Here is a 20,541-nt window from a genome sequence, read left to right on the forward strand (position 1 = left end):
CCCACTGGAAAGGGGACAAGAGTGACCCACCATTATCAAATGCTTAAGTATTACTACCACGGCAGCGGGCACAGAAGGGCTGCATGCCACGGCCCTGGCTCCAGCCCCGACAGAGCAGCGGAGCCTTTGAAGGACTTTGTCGGCCGTTTGCAAAGAGCTCCTTGGCTGTGCTGTGTTCCAAGGTGGGAGCCTGTGGAAACGCTCTCCTACCACTCAGGCTGCAGGAGTCTAAGGGTACATCTTCACTGCAGTTAACCCAGGCTCTTACCCCCACCACTACACAACACACCCCATTCACACAAACACCTCGGACCTGGATTTGCAAGTGCCTTAAGCCCAGGCTAGCTGACCAGGTTAGGGGGCAGGGTTAGAGCCCAGGCTGTGATTTACCTCAAGCTGAAACCTGCCCATTTTGCAGTGAGGATGCAGGCAAAAACCACTTATGTGCTGCGTTACCTCCAGGGCCCATCCCACAATGCCTCCTGCAATGGACTGGGAAGGAAGCCTCGAGCGGCTCAGCACGGGGTGAGTGCAGACACAGTGAAGTGGGTAGGGCTTTTCCAGGCTAACCTGGGGGCTCAGACCCAGGTGACAATCACCCAGGTTAACTGTGCAGTGTAGACGCACCCTTGGACTGCAATAAGAGTCAAGATGTGTCTCTGGCGCCACCATGTGGCCTAAGATGAGAAAAGCTCAAGCAAAATTACCATCTTTGCCCTGACACAGCAATTTTCAGCCAAGGGCAGGTCAGCTCCACACAGACTGGAGATTAGCCCCATTCTACAGCTGAGGCCCTGCCCAAGGTCACACAGAGAGTGTGGGGCAGAGGAAGGACATAACCCAGGGCCCTCAGCTCCCCTTTCCAGCTCCTGGCACTGGGTAACGAGGCTTCCCCAGGTCTGTGGCGCACGGAGAAGTGTAGATACTTATGTAACAGCAAAAAAGCTACTGCAGAGGGGCAAAGCAGAGTACCTAGGACATGTTTCCCCAAACCAGCTGCCTCGCTGGCTGCCAACATGGGCCTTTGCTTGGGACTGCACAGAGAGGTGTTACAAATGGGATGCGATGGCTTCACAGCAGGACCCAGGCTGGGGAGCCTCGGCACAGCTCTGTTATATGAAGGGATCGTGGAGATGAACAAACCTTCTCTGCCCAAAAGGCTTCCAGGCCCTGACCCATGTAAGGGGGGAGCACCTTGCGCTGCTGGATTGCAGAAGCATCCCCAGGCGGAGCCAGAAACCCGTGCTCCTTTTCACAATAGCGCCTCCTGCTGACAAGCCATCGCAGAGCAACTCCCCAGCAGTGAGCTAGCAGGAAGGGATCAGGGCTCTGCACATGCTGGAGAGGGTTACAGCAGCCCCCCTCCCCTAGCCAAAGGCCATGTTGTTAGGGGTGGGAGCTGGTGGAGGGGAACGTCTTTAGGGAGTTGGGCAGAGAAGCCATGAGGTTGGGGTCATGGGGAGGGATAGGGGCATTTTGGGGAGCAATGCTTGCTGCCCTCCATGGTGGGGGAGCCCTTTCCACTGTTGCTCTGGGAAGGCCTCTCCAGCACCCTGGGAGAAGCTCCCGCAATCCCATGCACCAGACACCTTCATTAATCCCTTAGCAGCCACGTGGATCAGACCCCTGAGAATCCTACTCAGCAATACACAGAGACTCAGCGTCCCCAAAGCAACAGCTAAGCAAACTCTGTTACAGTCCCACCCCAGCCTTTGTTGAGAGGCACACGCAGCCGGAGACAGACGGACAACATCTGCCGCCGGAAGGGGAGGCAGTGAGCGGTACTTACATCTTCTCAATAAGCTCTTTCTCATCCAAGGCACCAGCGAGATCTCGCTTGTTCCCAAGCACTAGAACCTGTAGGGGTGGGGTGTGGGGGGGGAAGACAGTGTCAGCATTCCCAGTCCCAGAGCCACACCGAGCCAGTTTTGACTGTGCCCAGGCCGGGGGAGGGACGGGGAGTCCGGCAACCTAACTATAGTTTTAACAGAAAATTCGTTGGTGTGAAGAAATGAAAACCTCCCCGCCTCCCGGGGAATTCCTGCCAGCCAGTGAAAGCCAGCTGCCTAAGTGCTCCTCTCCCAGGATATGCTGGGGGTGGAGGAGTTGCTATGGCGGTTTTTGGACTGAGATCATGTGCTTTACGTGCTGCATGGAGCTGCACCCCCTCTGCATTTCTGAAGCATCAATCCCCATCTCAGGGTAAAGACATTACAATTAGCATCTTGCAAACTGCCCCAGCAGCACCTCTGAGCCTTTACTTTCCAGCCAAAAACCTGACTGCGATGTCACAAACAAGACTTGCATTCCGAATGGCAGCTCTCCCTCTTGAGCATGCTCAGTGGGTGTGTCAATCAATCACTTATAATCCCCACTCAATGGGCCATGGACAGGTCATTATCTACACTCATTGCCTCCAGTCCAGTCACTTCTGAGCATCCGGTGGGCCCACCAATGGGACCAGGGGGTTTAATGGTCTGTAGGATTATGGGAAGTTGGTCATGATCTTCCTCAAACTTTCCAAAGAAGTCACCTTCCAGCCCAGCCCCAGCCTGGAGAGCATCACCTCACAAGGCTATTTCTACAGACGAACGAGTGAGATGCTATCACAGAACCTGCTTTGCAGCATGTGTGACCAAGCAACCAGAGACCACCCACCCTAACAACTGGGGACCAGCCTATGAGATCTGTCTGCTCCCCACTGTCTCCCTCTGTCCCAGGACTGGAGAGTGCTTACAGGGATGCCTTGGAGCTGCGGCTTGTCAAGCAGGTTGTGAAGTTCGTTCTTTGAGGCCTCGATCTTCTCCTGGTCTGCAGCATCCACCATGTATCTGGAATGGGGAAAGACATTATCAGTGAGCCTGGGCCACTGGAAGAGGAAGATCGAATGAATCCCGCCTGAGGAGCACGAAACCACCAGAGTCCCTACCACCTCTCTCCATTACCAAGTACTCAGGCCTCTTTAGAGAGCTGCTCCTCTCCACTGGGCCAGCTTCCTGACCGGTCAGTATAAATCTACGCTATGAAGCAGATCGGAGTTACCGCTCTCTCTCTGAAGCATTTCAGATTAGCCCCCTGGTACTCACCACATGTCAGTGACCCACACACTTCCCTTGGCACCTCTGGGCTCTTAGCACCCTTTGGGAAACCCCGGATGGGTCCTTGTGGGGGCTAATCCACATCCATCCCTCAGGACTGCAAAGCCAGTCATTAACCTTTCCCCTGCTGAGAGCCAGGAGTCCTCATGGGCATATAGAAATAACTTCGACTCACCCAGCGCCTTCTGCTACAGAGGCAACCTCAGCCTTGCCTACACTTACACATTAGATCACCTGAGTGATGGCGCTCAGGGCTGTGAAACATTTTGTGCCTTGAGCGCCGCAGTTAAGTCACCTTAACCCTCAGTGTAGACATGGCTAGGGGTTGACGAAGATTCTTCCATGCATCCAGCCACAGCCGTTCAGAGAAGCGGATTAACTACATCAATGGAAAAACCCCTTCCACCAAGGTAGGAAGGATCCATGCTACAGGGACACAGCTGGAGCACAGACATACCCTTAGTTTACCATGTGCAGCAGCATCAGGCACACCGTGCATCAGTGTAGCTGAAAAGCCAGTGGGTGCAGGAACAGTGCACTGCTTTTGGGTGCCCTATAGAAAGCGGCTCTTGCTCTTTTAGATTCTTATAATCATTTCTGCAGCATCTAACACCCTGGTGGCTGGGGGCACTTCACTGTGCTTTTTCCCAGAAAAGCAGCATACACTGTGCTCCATAACCCCATCCAGACAGCTGACCGCAGAGGTGGGGAAGCCCAGGCAGTGGGCTGAATGCCAGAGAGTCTACAGCCGGGAGACAGAGCAATGACAGCTATCCAGTTCTAAATGTGGTCAGGCTGGGCTCAGTCGTATCTCCAGAGGGAGAGCCTGCTACGGTGATCCCCCCTCCCAGGCATCTGGGAGCGTCACCAACAGGACAAAGAACTGCCCCGTTCCTGCTAAAACCCAGCTGGGGTTGCAGAGCACAGGAAGGGTGGTGTCTGAGTGGCCTTCGATGTCAGTCCCAGACAGCACATGTGGCAGTAATCCAGCCTAGAAGCAGCAATGCACTGATGATAGATGCAGGTTCTATCAGAGCGGGAATGGCAGGTGTCAGTGACAGAGGGCATTTCTGGCTCCAGCTGCAGACCGGTGCCTGGTTAGACCTGGAGACTGCAAGCCAAACAACAACTAACAAGACACTCTCAGTTAAGGGAAAAACTATAAATTTCCTCAGATCCTCAAGGTGCTTCTCTGTGCCAGTCAGTATCATCTCTGCCTCATCTGGGCTGAGTCTAAATCCGCTAAACTCTGGCTTTCATCCAGGCCTCAGTCTCGGCCAGGCAGCAGAAGAACAAAGAATCGATTCTGTCCCTGTCTGATGAAAGGAGGTGACGCTGAATGTCATCGGCATATTTATGACACCGTAGCTCATGTCACCAAACTCTTCCGAGCAGCCACACGTAAATGAGGATACCGAACGTGGTGAGATTAGGGGACTTGAGTTGGGCAAATAATGATGTGCTCGCATTTAGAGAGCACCTCTTTCTGCTTACAGACATCTTACGTGGATTGAGTTTCTCAACAGCATTTGTTACAGTTTGAATAACTCTTGTTTGTGGCTTGCTGGTGTACAGTTTGCATGTATTTGATATGAAACATCTGTGCTGCTTTGACTGAACACATGCGCCTCATTTTTCAGGACCGCTCACCATGAATAGTCTACTAGGCCTGCTGTTTCCACAGACATTGCTACCAGTAAACTCAAGCCCCAAAATGTTCACAAGCAGGACCACAAAAGGGGGGTAGACTCAGGCAAAGGGAATTTGTTTACAACTGTGAACGAAGATCGATTGAAGGCTGCTGCTTCTCATAAACACAGAATTTGCCAAGCAGTATAAGAGGCCTTGGGAAGGAAAAGCAGCTGCCTATAGCTATCCCCTGGGACCACCCTACAGAATGAGCTGAGCCACCCAAGGGTAGTCGGTCCACCTTCACCAGGCCCCCTTCAAATGAGCTACTAGCACCTCAGGAACAAAAAGATCTAGTAGCATCAGCAAAGACAGCCGATCTTCAGTCAGGAGCACAAGAGCCTGTTATCCTGGACAACATCACGCCCAAGAGTAATTTTACTACCTAGGGCACCAGTCCATGGTGGGTTGGGGAGACTGGTAAACCCACCAGAACACTGGGATTCCTGCACTAAGCAGATACATTCATAAGACTTCCTATCTCAAATCAACAGGTCCTCAAGGAATCAATCCTCCTGAACCACTTAAGGGAAAAGTGATCAGGGAACAGTCAGCATGGATTCACAAGGGCAAGTCATGCCTGACTACCTAATTGCCTTCTATGGCGAGATAACCGTGGATGAGCAGCAGGGGCAGTGGATGTACTATTTTTGGATTTTTTTTAAGCTACAGTATCCTCTATTCATTCCAGCAAGTTAAAGAAAAAGAATGAATGGATGATGATGAATGGGGGGACAGAAAACTGGAAAACTGGCGGGCTCAGTGGGCTCAGTAGTGAGTGATCTCTGTTCTCTGTGTGGTTGGCAGGAGTATGGAGTGCCCAGTGGGGGGGTGGTGGGGCCGGTTTTGGTCAATATCTTCATCTGGGATCTGGAGGGGGGGTGTGGGACTGCCCTTTAGCAAGTTTGCAGATGACACAAACTGGGAGGAGTGGTTGATACGCTGGAGGGTAGGGGAGGATACAGAGGGACCCTAGACAAATTAGAGGATTGGGCCAAAGAAATATGATGAGGTTCAACAAGGAGAGTGCAGAGTCCTGCACTTTAGGACGGAAGAATCACAGAAGACTAGGGACCGAATGGCTGTGTTCTGCAGAAAAGAAAAGGGAGGTGGGGGTGGAGGAGGAAAAAAATATATGAGTCAACAGTGTGCCCTTTTTGCCCAAGAAGCTAAATGGCATTTTGGTTGTATAAGTAGGGGCATTTTCCAGCAGATCGGGATGTGATCATTCCCCATTTGGTGTGTGTGTTTTTTTGCCCCACACTACAAGAAGGATGTGGATAAATTGGAGAGAGTCCAGCGGGAGGGCACAAAAAATGATAGGGGGCTGGAGCATGACTTATGAGGAGAGGGCTGAGGAACTGGGAGGGGATTGATTAGCTGCTTTCAACTACCTGAAGGGGGTTCCAAAGAGGATGGATCTAGACTGTTCTCATTGCAGAGGGAGGTTTAGGTTGGATATTAGGAAAAACTTTTTCACTAGTAGGTAGGAGGGGTAGTGGAATCTCCTTCCTTAGGTTTTTTAAGGTCAGGCTTGACAAAGCGTTGGGTTTGGTCCTGCTTTGAGCAGGGGGTTGGACTAGATGACCTCCTGAGGTCCCTTCCAACCCTGAGATTCTATGATTCTATCCCCAGGAGGAGAACCTCTTACACCTGATGTCGGGTACTAAAAGCACAGCAACAGCCCTTCCCAGGGCTCCGGCTGCACTGGGCAAGCTGCTGGGAAGAGCAAATTCAGTGCTAAGGGCCTGATTCCCAGCAGAGGATCTCTGCACTCTAGGATTAGCAAAGTGTTCAACCTGGGCGAGCACAACACCCACTGGACACAGCCCCAAAGGTCTTGCCAACCCTCAACCAAGAGACACTGTTTGAGAGCCTATCCTCTAATACTGTCCCTTGCTGTATTAAAGGCTCTCCAGTGCTCAGCAGCCCTGGAACGTCTGCGATGGAGTGTGAGCACAGCTGGGGGGGTACTTACACAATGGCACTGACTCCGCGGCAATATCGCTCCCACATGCTACGGAAACGAGGCTGACCACCGATGTCCCAGAGCTGTGGGAAAGAGAGGCAGAGTCAGGAAGCACATGGACCAGGAAAGAAGGAATATGAAAAAGCAGAAGTGGATCTTGGGAGCCCAGCTGAAATGGATTTTGCACACCCCTACTCAAACTCTTACCCCTTCTCCCCCTGTTGATGAGCCCGACACAAGGCGTCACCTTGCTCCATGGTGGCAGGTTTGTGGAATTCATAAGCACAGCTGGGTGCAGAGCTTTGCTCATTTATATGCAATTACCCAGAACGTTCTGTCCACTCACAGCTACTTCCTGCAAGGGCTGGGGTCTAAGGCCTAGTGTCCCAGGGAGCCTGGTGGGGTTCTCTCTGTGTTCACAATGCTAGGATGATGGAGGAATTTCCCCCTCACTGAAGAGTTCACATGTTTCGAGGACCACATTTTGTCCTCAAAACCCATGAGCAGCAACCAAAGGCACAGAATCTTCATAGTGATGAGAAGTGCTGACTAACTCAAGATTTTCTGATTTTCCATCCAGGTGCATCTGGAGGAGTGGAGGGGTGAAGAGCGTGCTATTTGTCTGATTGCTGAGACACAAATGCTATGAATCATGGACTGCAGCCCCACAGCTCCAATGGGCTCCTTCTTCTAGGACCCGCAGCCTCTCCCTTCTCTTCTCAGCAAAATACCGGTCCAGCCTCTGTCATGGACAAAGTTACCTGCCCATGCTAGCCTGGGGAAATACCAAGAGCAGGATGAATGCCATCCGGAAATCCCACGTTACTGCAGCCTGGCCAGCAGCCCTTTACTGCAGGAGCCTGGAATAACTTGCATCCCAATACACCTGACACAGCTTTAGGGGAGCTGCAGCAATCTAAAACCTTCCAGACTGAACTAGTGTGGAGGCAGGTCTATTTTTAAGTCTCCTGACTGAAACATTAGTCAGTATTATTTGCACCCCAATAATCTGCTGCACAACAGCTTGCGAATCTCTAGATTTTCCCCACCCCGTCTCTCCATCTAACAGCCACTGTAGAGGAGCTGCCTGAGTCTTACCTTTATGGTGACGTTTCCCTTGGTGATCTTCCTCATGTTGAAGCCCACCGTTGGGATCATGTCTTCATTGAACTGCCCCGACTGCAAGAAACAAACCACACTGAGTCAGCCATATCACAGGGCTGGGGACCTGCAAACCCTCAGGTCAGCACAAAGCATCTAAACTTCCCAGCCTGATGACACTGGGCAGACTGCGGTGGAACAAGACTTAACGGTAGCTATTATTAAATCCTAGCCAAGATGTTCTGCAAGGACTGTCCTATAACATGCCCCAAATATTCTACCCCCTTTAGCCATGTCCTGGGGTGTGTGACCAATGCCAGCAGCAAAACCACTGCAAATCAGAACCAGGTATCCTACAGAGAACAGATACTGCCCAGTGGCTGGGAGTGGGATGCACGCTTCTGGGCCCACGTGGGGAACTCCACTCATAACAGGCCAGGGCCATTACTGCCAATATGCACTGGTTTGTAGCTACAGTGCCAGCTATTCATAGAAATGTCAGGCTGAAAGGGACCTTGAGAGGTCAAGTCCCACCCCGTGTGCTGAGGCAGAACCACGTAAACCTAGCCCACCCTGACAAGTGTGTGTCCAACCTTTCTTAAAAACCTCCAGTGACGGGGATTCTATAACCTCCCTTGGAAGCCTGTTCCAGAGCTTAAGTCCTCTTAGAGTTAGAAAGTTTCCCTATTTAATCTAAATCTCTCTTGCTGCAGATTAAATGTATTACTTCTTGTCCTAACATCAGTGGAGATGGAGAACAACTGATCACAGTCTGCTTTATAACAGCCCTTAACATATTTGTAAACTGGTCGCCCCTCAATTTTCTTTTCTCGAGACTAAACATGCCCAGTTTTTTTTAACCTTTCCTCACAGGTCAAGTTTTCTAAACCTTTTATGATTTTTGCTGCTCTCCTCTAGACTCTCTCCAATTTGTCCACATCTTTCCTAACGTATGACACCCAGAACTGGACATAATAGCTCATTGAGCTAGAGTACTAACTCTGAAGCTAAGGGAAGAATATTCAGATGCAACCACTGTTAGACTGTTTCACTTTTGCCTAAAGCACAAAAAGGAGAAGTACAGATCTTCAGAACCTGATCTACTGTGAATGGCCACTGATTTTGGCATCACAAGCAGGGGAATTGTGGGAGAACATCCTCATCTATTTTCCTCCAGCCTAACCCCTGGCTTTAGGGCTCCAACTGGGTTGAAAAGGTCTATAAAAATTCAAGATCTTCTATAATTAAATCATGACTACTTGTTATGTTTCCAGCAACACAAAAAAATCAAATACAATTTAAAAAAAAACAACAACCCTATTTGAAACTATTACAACCTAAGTTAAGACCTAAACTTATAATCTATTCAAATAGTTTAAATAAACATGCAAGCAGTATGAATTTTCTGCTGAAGTTCTAAAGGAGATCAAACCACTCAACTAGTGGAAGTCACTGGGTAAGCCCCTGAAACCAGAGTTTGTTGAAGTGCTAAATCAGCTTTTGACAGCAGCAACCTCTTCTGCAGATGCAGAGAGAATATCTTCTTCATTTCAGGTTATTTAACTAGTTCAGTTCAATTACTAGTTTGTTCAAAGTTAAGAAACCAACAGAGTTGAAACAGCAGGAAAGCTTGTTTTCCTCTTCCAAGTTAAGAATAAAATAGGGTGCAAGAGGATGAGATCTACTAGTTCTAAGGCTGAAAGACGCGATGACCAGAAACTTTCTGTTCAATTCACTAATACTTCATTTAATAAATCAGTTAGTTATAAATACAAAACATGTTTTGATATGCATCCAGCACATTTAAGGTAGTTTTGCTGAACTATTGAAAACAATTTTAAAATGCTAGTTTTCTGCATTTTCAATTGAATTCCAATTTCTAAGTACAGCTTGATGCAAATCATGAATAAAAAATGTATCACCTATTAAATAATAAATGCATCATTCACCAATTCCTAACATAAACAAATGTAAAAATTAAGAGTCTGAATAAATGTATATTAAGCTATGCAATTTACTTAAATACGGATAGATTTAGTGTATCCACCTGGTTAGCAAAAAGAAGCACCAAATTTAGTGTAAAGGCTATACTTAATTGCCAATTGACATGTTTTAACGGCGGCCAAGCAATGAGAATAAACCATTCTTTAGGAAAACAACTAAAAAAAAAGATTAAAATAGAGGATTTAAATCAAGGTTTCCTGCTTGCTGACTAAATGGGTGAATTAAACCACTGCACCCTGGGGGAGTTAGCCCTGCAATCCCAAACTGGCGGCTTCGAAAACTTCCCATTTGTCGGTCACTTTCTCCCCAATCAAAGGCTATTCATATGCCTGGCATCAATGTTGCTTTTGTTGGCTGCAATCAAGCGTGTGAGATGGGCTTCACCCAGGGGCTGAGACCATGGCCAGGGCACTAGTCTCCCTCAGCAGGGCAGACATACCAGCAACGACCCTCCCCTTCAGTTCCATGTGCAGCCTCTGGCCATCCTCACTAAGCATCTGCCACTCTGGATCAGTGGGCCCCACACGAAGCAATTTCTGATTTCTCCATCAGAGCTGTTAACCTTCTCAATCTATTTCTGCTGAACCCTGTGCACCATGTCAGCATTCTAGGGAAGATCTGCTCTAGTGACTGGAACTGTCCAGACAGATCAATGGGTTTAAATCAAGTTACCTGGGATAAGACTAGGGGGCTTCCATATGCCAAAACCCCGAGAACTAGTGCAGGGCTTGAAAATGTTTCCGTACCAGCCAGAGATATACGTGAAGGGTAAGTGTAACTGACCTGTCCAGGGGCAGCGCATGGTTACAGATCCAGCCCCACCGTCTTTGCTACATCCCATCAGCTGTGGAAGAGTGCTGCCCTCCAATCCTGGTTGGGGGCTCCATCTTTCATATCAGCTTCTGGCCAGTGGGTATCTGATCAATTCGAAATTCTGGCCCCTTTAGCTACTGGAAGCAGCTCTCTGCTACTCCCCCAACTCCTGGCTATTGCAAGGAGTGGGACGGGGAAGATATATTCTACTCTACCCCTCCCCAAACCTCAATTTTTATTTCTTTTTGGATTCTACTTCCCCTTGAATAACTCCTACGCACAACTAATCCTAGATTTGCCAAGCAGCAGCATGAAATTGACATGGATTTCTGGAAGCATCAATGTTGTCCACAGATCCTGAATAGCAGCACTGAAATTGACTGGTCTTGTCAAACCTATAAGGAGTAAGTACCAGGGGTCCTGTTTGCAACCCTCTCCTTCCCAGACTCAGAAAGACATCTTAGATTCTAAGGCCAGGAGGGACCACTGCAATCACCTTGTCTGATCTCCTGCATAACACAGGCCATAAGACATTCCTGGATTAATTCCTGTTTGAAATTGAGCAGATCTTTCAGAACAGCCCATCCTGATTTAAAAATGGCCAGTGACAGAGAATCTATCATAAACCCTGACAAATTGTTCCAACGATTAATTGCCCTCAGTATTAAAAATTTACTCCCACTGTTAAAAAATTATTTCCAGTCTGAATCTGTCTAGCTTCATGGCTTCAGGCCACATTTGGAAGGTTACTGTCACAACCATAGAGGGGGCTAGATTTTTTAAAAAAAATTAGTGAACATCAGTGGAGTGTAAGTTTTCTTTAGGCCCCACCCACTTGCAAGATATTTACAGAGACCACTCCCCTGTGACAAATGGATTTTCCATTTCCGTACAGGGGGTGTTGTGGGTGAGAAATGGCATACACCAGCAGAGCAGCCTGGAAACCCAGGACTGGAATAGCAGAGAGTACTGCAGGTGGGGACTCAGGTCCATTAGTACCCCATCCCCGAATTGTGCTCTGGCTGGGGGCAGACAGCACTGACCCTTCGCTTTAAAGAACGCTGATGTTTTAGGCCAGATTAAAAAGTGGCCGCTGATTCTGGATGCCACGTTGAGGTGATCAGCAGCCAAAATGCCAAGTTAAGTCAGTGGGAATTGCAGGTGCTGGACACCTCTCAAAATCAGTCCCAGCTTATCTTAAATTGGGCACCTCAAACTGAACAAACCAAAATTGGGGGCTAGGTTTAGAAACTTAGCTTTGACTTCTTTTGTATTGGGGGTGGATGGCTCCTTTGTATCTATGCCAGAGACCTGTGGATTCTTCATTTCCATTATGTGAAAGTCCTTTGACACAGCCCCCATCTTTACAGCTGCAGGTAGGACAGGATACGGACACCCCTTAGCCAGTGCTCCTTCGTTGGGCCCAAAGGTCTGAGCACTGTTAAGTCCCCCACTCTCTGCCCCCTGCTGGTCTAAGGAGAAAGAGACTGGAGAGGACAGTCTGCTCACCACTACACAGAAGGTACATTCTACACCTGCAGCACATCATCTACATTGTTCAACCTGTAGGTGTAACCAGGCACTGCACCTTTGGGTGCCATGGACCCTTTAAAGTTGTAGGTCATATGCCAGTTTCTACTCATAAGCCCTAAAGGAACTTGCATGTAAGGTGTCCTGCTTCTTATGAGAGACTGTGGGCAGGGCTGGACCTCTCAGGAGCTGGCTAGGAGTGCTGGGAAGGCCTTGGGGAAAGGGATAGGAACCTGTTGAGCACTGCATGTTAGGTTGCTTTGCTCTGAATCTTTGTTTCTACATTCCATCCCTGAGAGAGGGAACTGAAATGGTGCAGTTGTTTGGAGCACCATTTCCCCGTATACAGCTCGTGGACAGGCGCACCAACTTTCAAGTAGGTTTTTAATTATATATGAAACTGAATGAGCAATAGAGTATCCTACCTGATGTGTTTCAACGTTACACCATCCCCATGCATTCAGCGTGTTCTACTTAACTTACAATTCACATCTCAGAACTATTGTTTCAGGCTGTCTGCAGACTCAGGAAGACAGAACTGCACCCGATGACACTTTGTTCACAAGGTTTTCTTTGCAACCATCAGCGCTAGCAACTTTTTTTTTTTTTTAAACAAAGGGTTAGATTCAGGAGTGCAATAGAGTGGCAAATGCCACCCCTCTGGAATCCTGACTGTAGCCAGCCTCCATCCACAGCAGTGAGCACAAACCACCAGGCCAGTCAGTCCCTCATCTGTTTTTCCCAGTTACTTACATGACTGACCCAGCAGGAGGGGAAGGCAGCTGACTGTCAAGGAAGCCACTGCCTACCCTGGCACTACAGCAGAAACAAAGCAGAGGCTCCATCCCACTGCTTCTCCATACTTTGTATCCCTCCATTTATTTTTTAATCAACCTCATTTTCCCACTTGCCTTTCTGGGCTCTCCATGGTCCCACAGTGCTCCAGTACCACAGATGAGTGAGGCAGAGATTCAGAAGGACAGACAGACAGACTTGCATCCTACCTGACCACTCCCCCTCTATTCCCTCCCTGCCACGTGCCTCAGCTGTGGGGCCACTCTCACTATTGCTGCCCCATTTGTCTCACGCTTTCCCCCTCTGGACATTCTGTCTTCTGATCACATTTTCTGAGCTCGGTTTCCTCATTAGCTTTAGCTGAACTCTGAGGATGCTCTCTCTGGATGAGGGTACAGAAAAACAGTGCCGCAGACAGACAGTTTCTTTTTTTTCCTGATTGATGGGCGCATATTTGAGTGCTGAACTGACAACCTGGAAGACTAGCAGCTGCTCTCCATGGAACAGGTACAGCAAAGTAGCAGGAGCACAAGCATCCCCACGCTGGCTCCCACACTCATGTGCTTAACCCTGAGACGGAGCCATTGCTTTGTGGGTGAAGAATAGTTCAGTCTCCATGCCCCATTGAGTCTTCAGCCTCTGCTGAGATGGTCAGTGAGAGGACCAGCGAATGCCACATCTGATAGACCCCCTGGGAACTTGCCTGAACACCCACTCTTTATACACAGGCCATCAGAAAACTACACCTTTCAGACGCGAGATGCCTGTGCGAGATTTAAACTGGTGGTCTAGAGGAAAGGGCCTCTGTAGCCCATTCCTACTCCAATGAGCTCTCCAGCTCCCTTCATTAGGATTCCGTAATCCCACGCATTCTTTCCCAAGCACAGAAAGCCGCAGAAAACGAAGGAACTGGGGTACACCTCCAAAGCTTCCTGTCACTACTGTGCATCTCAAATCATTCAAGGTCAACTGCAACATCAAATGGTGTTCACATCCTGTTTTGCCTCTTAAGGTTGTATAAAAACAGTCGGAAAATACTGTTGTTTTTGTTCCTTATTTTCTGCATTAGAATTTAAGTTTAACTGGCCCAGTTTCCCTCAAGACTTTATGGGAAATTAATGACACCACCACCGCTCAGGTAACAAACCAGGGGAACCTAAACAATTGAAGAGGGAAAGGAGTTTGTCCAACTGATTAAAACCATTTTGTTTTCATTAGCACCTATTTAACTTGAACCAATGACATCGGAGTCAGGAAGCAAGCGCTCTCGAAGAAAGATTTTACATCTTACTGAGTTAGTTAGGCACACAGAAAACTCCTGCTACACATTTTACTAGAAAGCAGCCACACATACACTTTCCCTCCCTCCCTGAACAGGGTTAGGGGCTCGATTGCTTGAAGTCCTTGGAAATTAAATATGTCCCTTCGAAATTAATATGCCCAACAGAGAGCTCACCCACAGCTGTTATATATTTCCAGTGATTTAGCATCTTAAAATTGCCACTATTCGAAAACTTTTCCTGGTTTTAATCTGGACTGGGGGAAGAGGGGTTATGGGCTTGTAGCCTCTAGCTACACTGCAAAATCCTACTGTCAGCGAAGACAATTTATGTAACTCCGCAATCAGACAAATATAGTGCTTTTAGCCATCGGCTTTTCTAGATATAGCATATTAGCAAATCTTGAAGGTCTTCAAACCTCCTCACAAGGGTTTTGCAATAGATGCAGTTAATTTTTTATTTCCTCTTTTATGTTTTTAAAGACAAATTCTGGTATTCATGAAAAGTGGGGAGTAATATCCCAGGCAAAGGCAACATTCCTACACCCTTTTACTACTGCAGCTCCGTTATAAGAAGCAATGCACCATGCTATTCTAGTTCAGATATAGGGTTAGTGGTGTAAGTTTTGGGAACCACTAGATGAAGTGGTTTCAAGGATACAGCCCACCCAAAAATAGTCCACTATTTTTATTCAGAGCTTTAATCCACTTAAAGCTGTCATTTGTAACCTCCCCTGCTCTCTGTTAGTGTTCAACACACAGAAACAACTTCAAAATCCAACACAGCAGGGCCCCGTTTATCTGATCTCATGGGCACCAAGGCCAGATCGGGTAATCAAAAAACTGGAGAATGGGCAAAGAGTTATCTATCCATTATTTTAAGATGTGGAGTTGCTTTTAAACTAGCCGACCCCTCCGGAAAAGCATTAAAACATACCACCCTTTATTTACAGTGTACACAAACCATTACTTCTAGCAAAGAGTACTCGTTTTTAAAAATGCAGAAATGATCATTTTAAGTTGCAACCGCAGCCATCCTGTATATTTGGGAGTGGCCTGAGTTTATCATTTCTGCATTTTAAAAAACTGGCATCATACTCTTTACTAGTAGTAACGGTTCGTGTGCACCGTCAATAAAGACGTGGGCTGTGTTTTAATGCTTTGTACTGATTGTGTGCGCGCTGGTGGTTCCGTTAATACAGAGAGCCAGATAATGGAAGCTCGGCTAAAGCGGGGGTCTAGTGTAATTAAAGAGTGATTGGAAGTTGATTTGGGTTCTACAGAGAGGGGTGCAGAGCTGAGCCAGGAACAGGCCCCCATTGGGGCCATGGGGCAGCCACAATGAGTCTGCTGAGAGCTGGCCCTGCCTTCTATACGTTCTAGAGGAACCTGTCCCCTAGAGGCAGCAATTCCCTGTGATGGAGGGTTTTCCATAGATAGTGAGGGAGGATCCGTACTGAGACATGCCTCCCTGACCCAGGAATTCCCTTTTTGCAGATTTGCAAATATGGCAAGAGCCTCCCTTAAAGAGAAGCCCTCTCATCTGAGGGCCCACCTGGGGCCCAGCATGCAAAGATGTTCACTCTCATTTGGGTAAAGCAGTGACTCCCTAAAGCACAAAGATGAGAGGGGTGGCCCATCTGGGCATCCCCAGAAGTTGAGTGGAGGAGGAATGACCACCAGGCACCCCTGTTCCATAGAAGACCACATAGGCGGGTCTTTGTGAGGAGTGACATGTGGGTCAGAGCTGGTGTGTGTAGGGGACAGACTCAGCAGTGTAGGGGAGGGGCATGAAAGGGCCTCTTTGCCCAACTTCCCCACCCTTAGGGGCTGGTTCTGCTTTTTTGAAACTCCCAAGCTCCCAGACAGCAGGGGTGTCTTTGGCAACCCCTTGCTCATCCCAGGGATCCTCCAAACACTATTTGCGGTGAACTAGTAGTGCTTCAGTTAGAGCTTTGCCAAAGTGTCACATTTTCAAAACACAACCTTAAGAAGTCCTTCGATGAATACATGAAATGGCTGTCAAAGACAAGTACAGTAAAACCTCAGAGTTACGAACACCCCAGGAATGGAGGTCAGTTCGTAACTCTGGTGCTTGTAACTCTGAGGTTCTACTGTACTCTCTGCACCCTTTGAGGGGTTGGGAGGTGCAGTGGATCTGGAGAACTGGGCCGTGGAGTGAGACACTGGTTCTGTCTGAGTCCCCCTCCTCCTCCATTAGAAAGGAGCTCCTCCTTGAGCAGAAATAGAGGAAATTCCTGGGCCAGTGGCTGCCTCGCTCCCTGCCTTTGTATCCTCCCACCTCCCTGCAAGTCACTGGCACCCCAACCCACAGCTCTCCAGTGCCTTTTCTTTCTCACCCCTTTCCCCCACTCCACTCAAATGCCTTAGCAAAAGGCTGCTGCACCAAGCTTTAAACAAGCTCCTAATCACTTTTGCTGTCTACAGATGCCAGGGCACCATTAGCAAGAATGAACATTTGCTTTGGTGTCCTGGCTAAAAAGTCCAGCTGGGGTAATTACACAGAACCTTCTGCCAACCATAAGTTACCCATGTCGTCTGAAGTGCAGATTATCTCCCTTTCTCCATCCTAAACTGTTACTGCATTTGTCAGACAGACACTGCATCTCACCCGAGAGATGGCTGGATTTTAGGACAGGATCAAGTACGGGGGGTGGAGGGAAGAGGGAGTAAGAACTGTATGCTCAGAGGGGACAACAGTTCTTTGTACATGGTGCGGATGCTCTGACCAATACTGGGTGGATGAATAGCATGCCCTGTAGTGAACACGGTCTTGCATGAACTGTGTGTAGAGGGGAAGTGTGAAATTATAGGCTCTCTGGTCCTTTTTATGAAAGTGAAGAGCGTCTGGCCTCCAGTCTCTACTTTCTGGGCTAGTCTGCACTAGGGATGTAAAATAGTAAATGGTTAACCGATAAGTCTAATGCTTATCAGTTAACCCGCACTAACAGTTAACCCCAGGCGCACGGTATCAAGGTACAACTTCCACACATCACCTGTTTTGGCCGGGAATTTCCTTTTTAAAAAAGAACTATCCTTGTAAAAAGATTACGACTTCTTCCTAACCCTTATAAGAATTGTTGAATTTTTAAAAACCACCACCTCTTATTGCCTTACACACTTGGTGACAAGCCAACACCCATAACTTGTCTTTAAATATCAGGAACTCTCCAATTTCAGGGGTGAACATACTCTAGCTGCTGCTCGCTATTAGGGTAAGTTAGGACATCTAATCCCAAGCATTCAAAAATGAACAGTCTGGGCTGGAGGGCATGTGAAAGGTCATCAGGTGCTCCTCTGCCACAGAACTTGGAAACTCTGCAAAGCAGCAACTCTGACTGCGGCCCTGATCCAGGACATCTAATACATTCATCACAAGTCCTGGTACTGGTGGCTGGCTCTGCTTCCACAGAGTTTACCAACAACAGGCAGGGCAGACTCTTTAGGGACTGTTTACAAAGGAAAGATGGTCTTGTGGTTAAGGCACTGGATTTGGACTCAATGTCTGGATTCAATCCCTGCATCTGACAACTCCTTAGGTAACCTAGGACAAGTCACTTTATTTCTCTGCCTTATTGGTAAAAGGGGAGGGGGGGGGGGAAATGATATTTTTTTCCTCCCCTGCCCTCCGTCTGTCTTGTCTATTTAGATTTTAAACTCCTCAGGGCAGGGACTGTCTCTGACTATGCCCAGCCTCATCCCAGTTGGGGTCTCAACATGCTACTACCATAGCTAAGACTTTCTCTGCTTCTGCGGCCTACTATTATTATAAATAATGCAGTCTGCAGAAGGATTAATGGCCTTGGCTAAGGCAGTTCTCTGATCCTGAGGAATTTATAAAATATACATGCTTCCCGGACCCATTCCGTCTCTGTGCTCCTAAAGAATGTATAACCCTCACATAATCTTAGCAAGGAATCCTGCTGACCTCATACACTCTACAGTGCTCCAAGTTCTCATAAAATAAAGACATAGTGAAAGGCTCCAAAGTTAATCCACCTAATTTACCATGAAAGCTACAATTTCCATTGCCTATGCCATTCTTGGCATCCTAAGATTGCAAGCAAGGAATCCAATCAGTGCCAGTTATGGGAATAGTTTCTGTGATCCGGGAACTGGACTAAGACCAAATGCATTTCAGAGAGGGGCCACCGCATGGTAACTTTTAATCATGGCTGACCTAGCCTAGACTTGCTCAACACAGAGGTGGTGAAAGAGTATGTATATCGCTTCATCAGTCCCCCCAAGTAAAGGGGAGGGATAGCTCAGTGGTTTGAGCATTGGCCTGCTAATCCCAGGGTTGTGAGTTCAGCCCTTGAGGGGGTCACTTAGGGATCTGGGGCAAAATCAGTACTTGGTCCTGCTAGTGAAGGCAGGGGGCTGGACTCTATGACCTTTCGGGGTCCCTTCCAGCTCTATGAGGTAGGTATATCTCCATATAATCCAGTCCTCACCATGGATGTACTACTGACTCTGATCCCCTCCTGCCCTGCATCACGTATTACAAAGCAGCGGAGGAAAGTTTCTGCAGAAATCCTGCTCTTAACATTCTAGCACAAAGAAGAGTAGAGTGTTACAGCACCCTTCCCTCTTATGAGGAGTGGTTTTGTCTAAGGGCTTGTCTACACTGGCACTTTACAACATGGAAACATTCTCACTTAGGGGTTTGAAAAAACACCCTGAGCGCCGCAAGTTTCAGCGCTGTAAATGCCAGTGCAGACAGTGCTCCCACGGCTAGTAGCCATTCCCCTCGCAGAGGTGGATTTTTTACTATGCCATGACTACACAAGCCACAGCAGTGCTTTAAAGGTACTAGTGAAGACATGCCCTTAGCATGCAAGCTCATGGGAGCAGGGACGATACAGTGTGTGTGTCAAGCATTATACATGAGGACAGCACTATGTCAATGTTCTTGGGGTGGGGGGTTTAAACAAATTATGGATCAAGTAGCGTAGAACTGTCCAAGATTTCAGAAATTGTCAGTAGGAACCTGATTAAGATCCTGTTTTGTAGGACAGCAATAAAATGGGCACTGTTTTGGATATCCTCCAACCTTGAAGGGCAATCTCTAAACACTGCCTATGTTAAGATGGCACTACCTTTTCCCCACAGATCTGCTCCCCAGGAGTCCTCCACATTAGATCTGGGTTGAATTAATGGAGACCGCCAGGCATTTTCCTCATTTAGGAAAATATAACTGAACTGTGTTCATTTGATCCTATTTCCTATGCATTTATGTCCATATAATTCACTTGTCATTGTTGTGGGGTAAATGAGGTCAAGCCAGTCTTGCTAGATGTGCTCGCTGCAGCTACCCAAATCATACTCAGTTGAAGCAGATTTCTACAAATGGAGGGTTTAGCATCCCTGATGAAAGGAGAGCTCCTTTGTACAAATGGGAAAGAATGATTCCTAGGACAGTATTGCTAGTGTGCATGTTTACATGTTACTCAATGAAGTATTAAGAGGGGGGTGGGGGGAGAGGAGAGAAGAACCCATATAAGATAAGAAAAATTCCATCTTAAAGGGAGCGGCATGGCTGGTTGGGGGAGGGGGCAGAAGTCAACAACTAACAATAGCCTCTAAAAAACGGCCTTGTGTCAAGGAGGTTGGAGGGCTTTAGATTTCCATAAACACCCTAGGGCTATTACAGCACAGAGCCAAGCCAACAGAGCCAGGAGAGACTTTTCTGGGTAGAACCTGAGGGAAGCTCAAGTAGGGGCGGGGAGGGAGAAAACTACCCCACATATGGGACATCTCTCTACTCTTTAGAAATGAGTGCAGACAAACCTATTTGGGGAAGTGCAGGCTTTCATTTTGCTTGCACTGGGGATGTGTGCAGGAAGATGTGTCCCCCATACACTCACCCAGGCTGGTGGGGGAGCATAGTCCAAAATCTGGGAAGAATTTAAATATTTTACCCAATCTCTCTCCCCTGCCACTCCTACTGAGTCTTTACTATATGCCCACTCATACACCCTGTCTACACTTTAAAAAAAAAAATTACATCTGCACAATCACACTGATGTAGTTACACCAATGTCAATATCCTTAATGCAGACAGGCCCTAAGACCAAAAGTGACCCATCATCATGAGGTTTACAGGTAGACAGCACCAGTGCCTCTTCTGGTGCTCACCACTTTGTCAGGCTGCTGCATGAAATTAAGAAGATTCTTGTCTGTTTATCTACTCCTATTCAAAATCCTGTACTCAGCAGTGAAACTATCAAAAATAATGTCAG

The 20,541-nt window shown here is 47.8% G+C and overlaps 1 protein-coding gene across 1 annotated transcript in view; it reads right to left on the reverse strand.

Moving 5' to 3' along the window:
* Positions 1-20,541, reverse strand: part of ARL8A (ADP ribosylation factor like GTPase 8A) — a 38,607-nt gene that overhangs the window by 3,128 nt on the left and 14,938 nt on the right. The window contains exons 2-5 of the mRNA XM_039538333.1: positions 7,855-7,935; positions 6,766-6,839; positions 2,738-2,831; positions 1,790-1,857 (exon numbers count right to left, since the gene is read on the reverse strand). Of these exons, the coding sequence (XP_039394267.1) occupies positions 1,790-1,857; positions 2,738-2,831; positions 6,766-6,839; positions 7,855-7,935 (317 nt within the window). The remainder of the gene's footprint in view (positions 1-1,789; positions 1,858-2,737; positions 2,832-6,765; positions 6,840-7,854; positions 7,936-20,541) is intronic.

This window comes from Mauremys reevesii, linkage group 4 (assembly GCF_016161935.1).
Source record: "Mauremys reevesii isolate NIE-2019 linkage group 4, ASM1616193v1, whole genome shotgun sequence".
NCBI lineage: Eukaryota > Metazoa > Chordata > Testudines > Geoemydidae > Mauremys > Mauremys reevesii.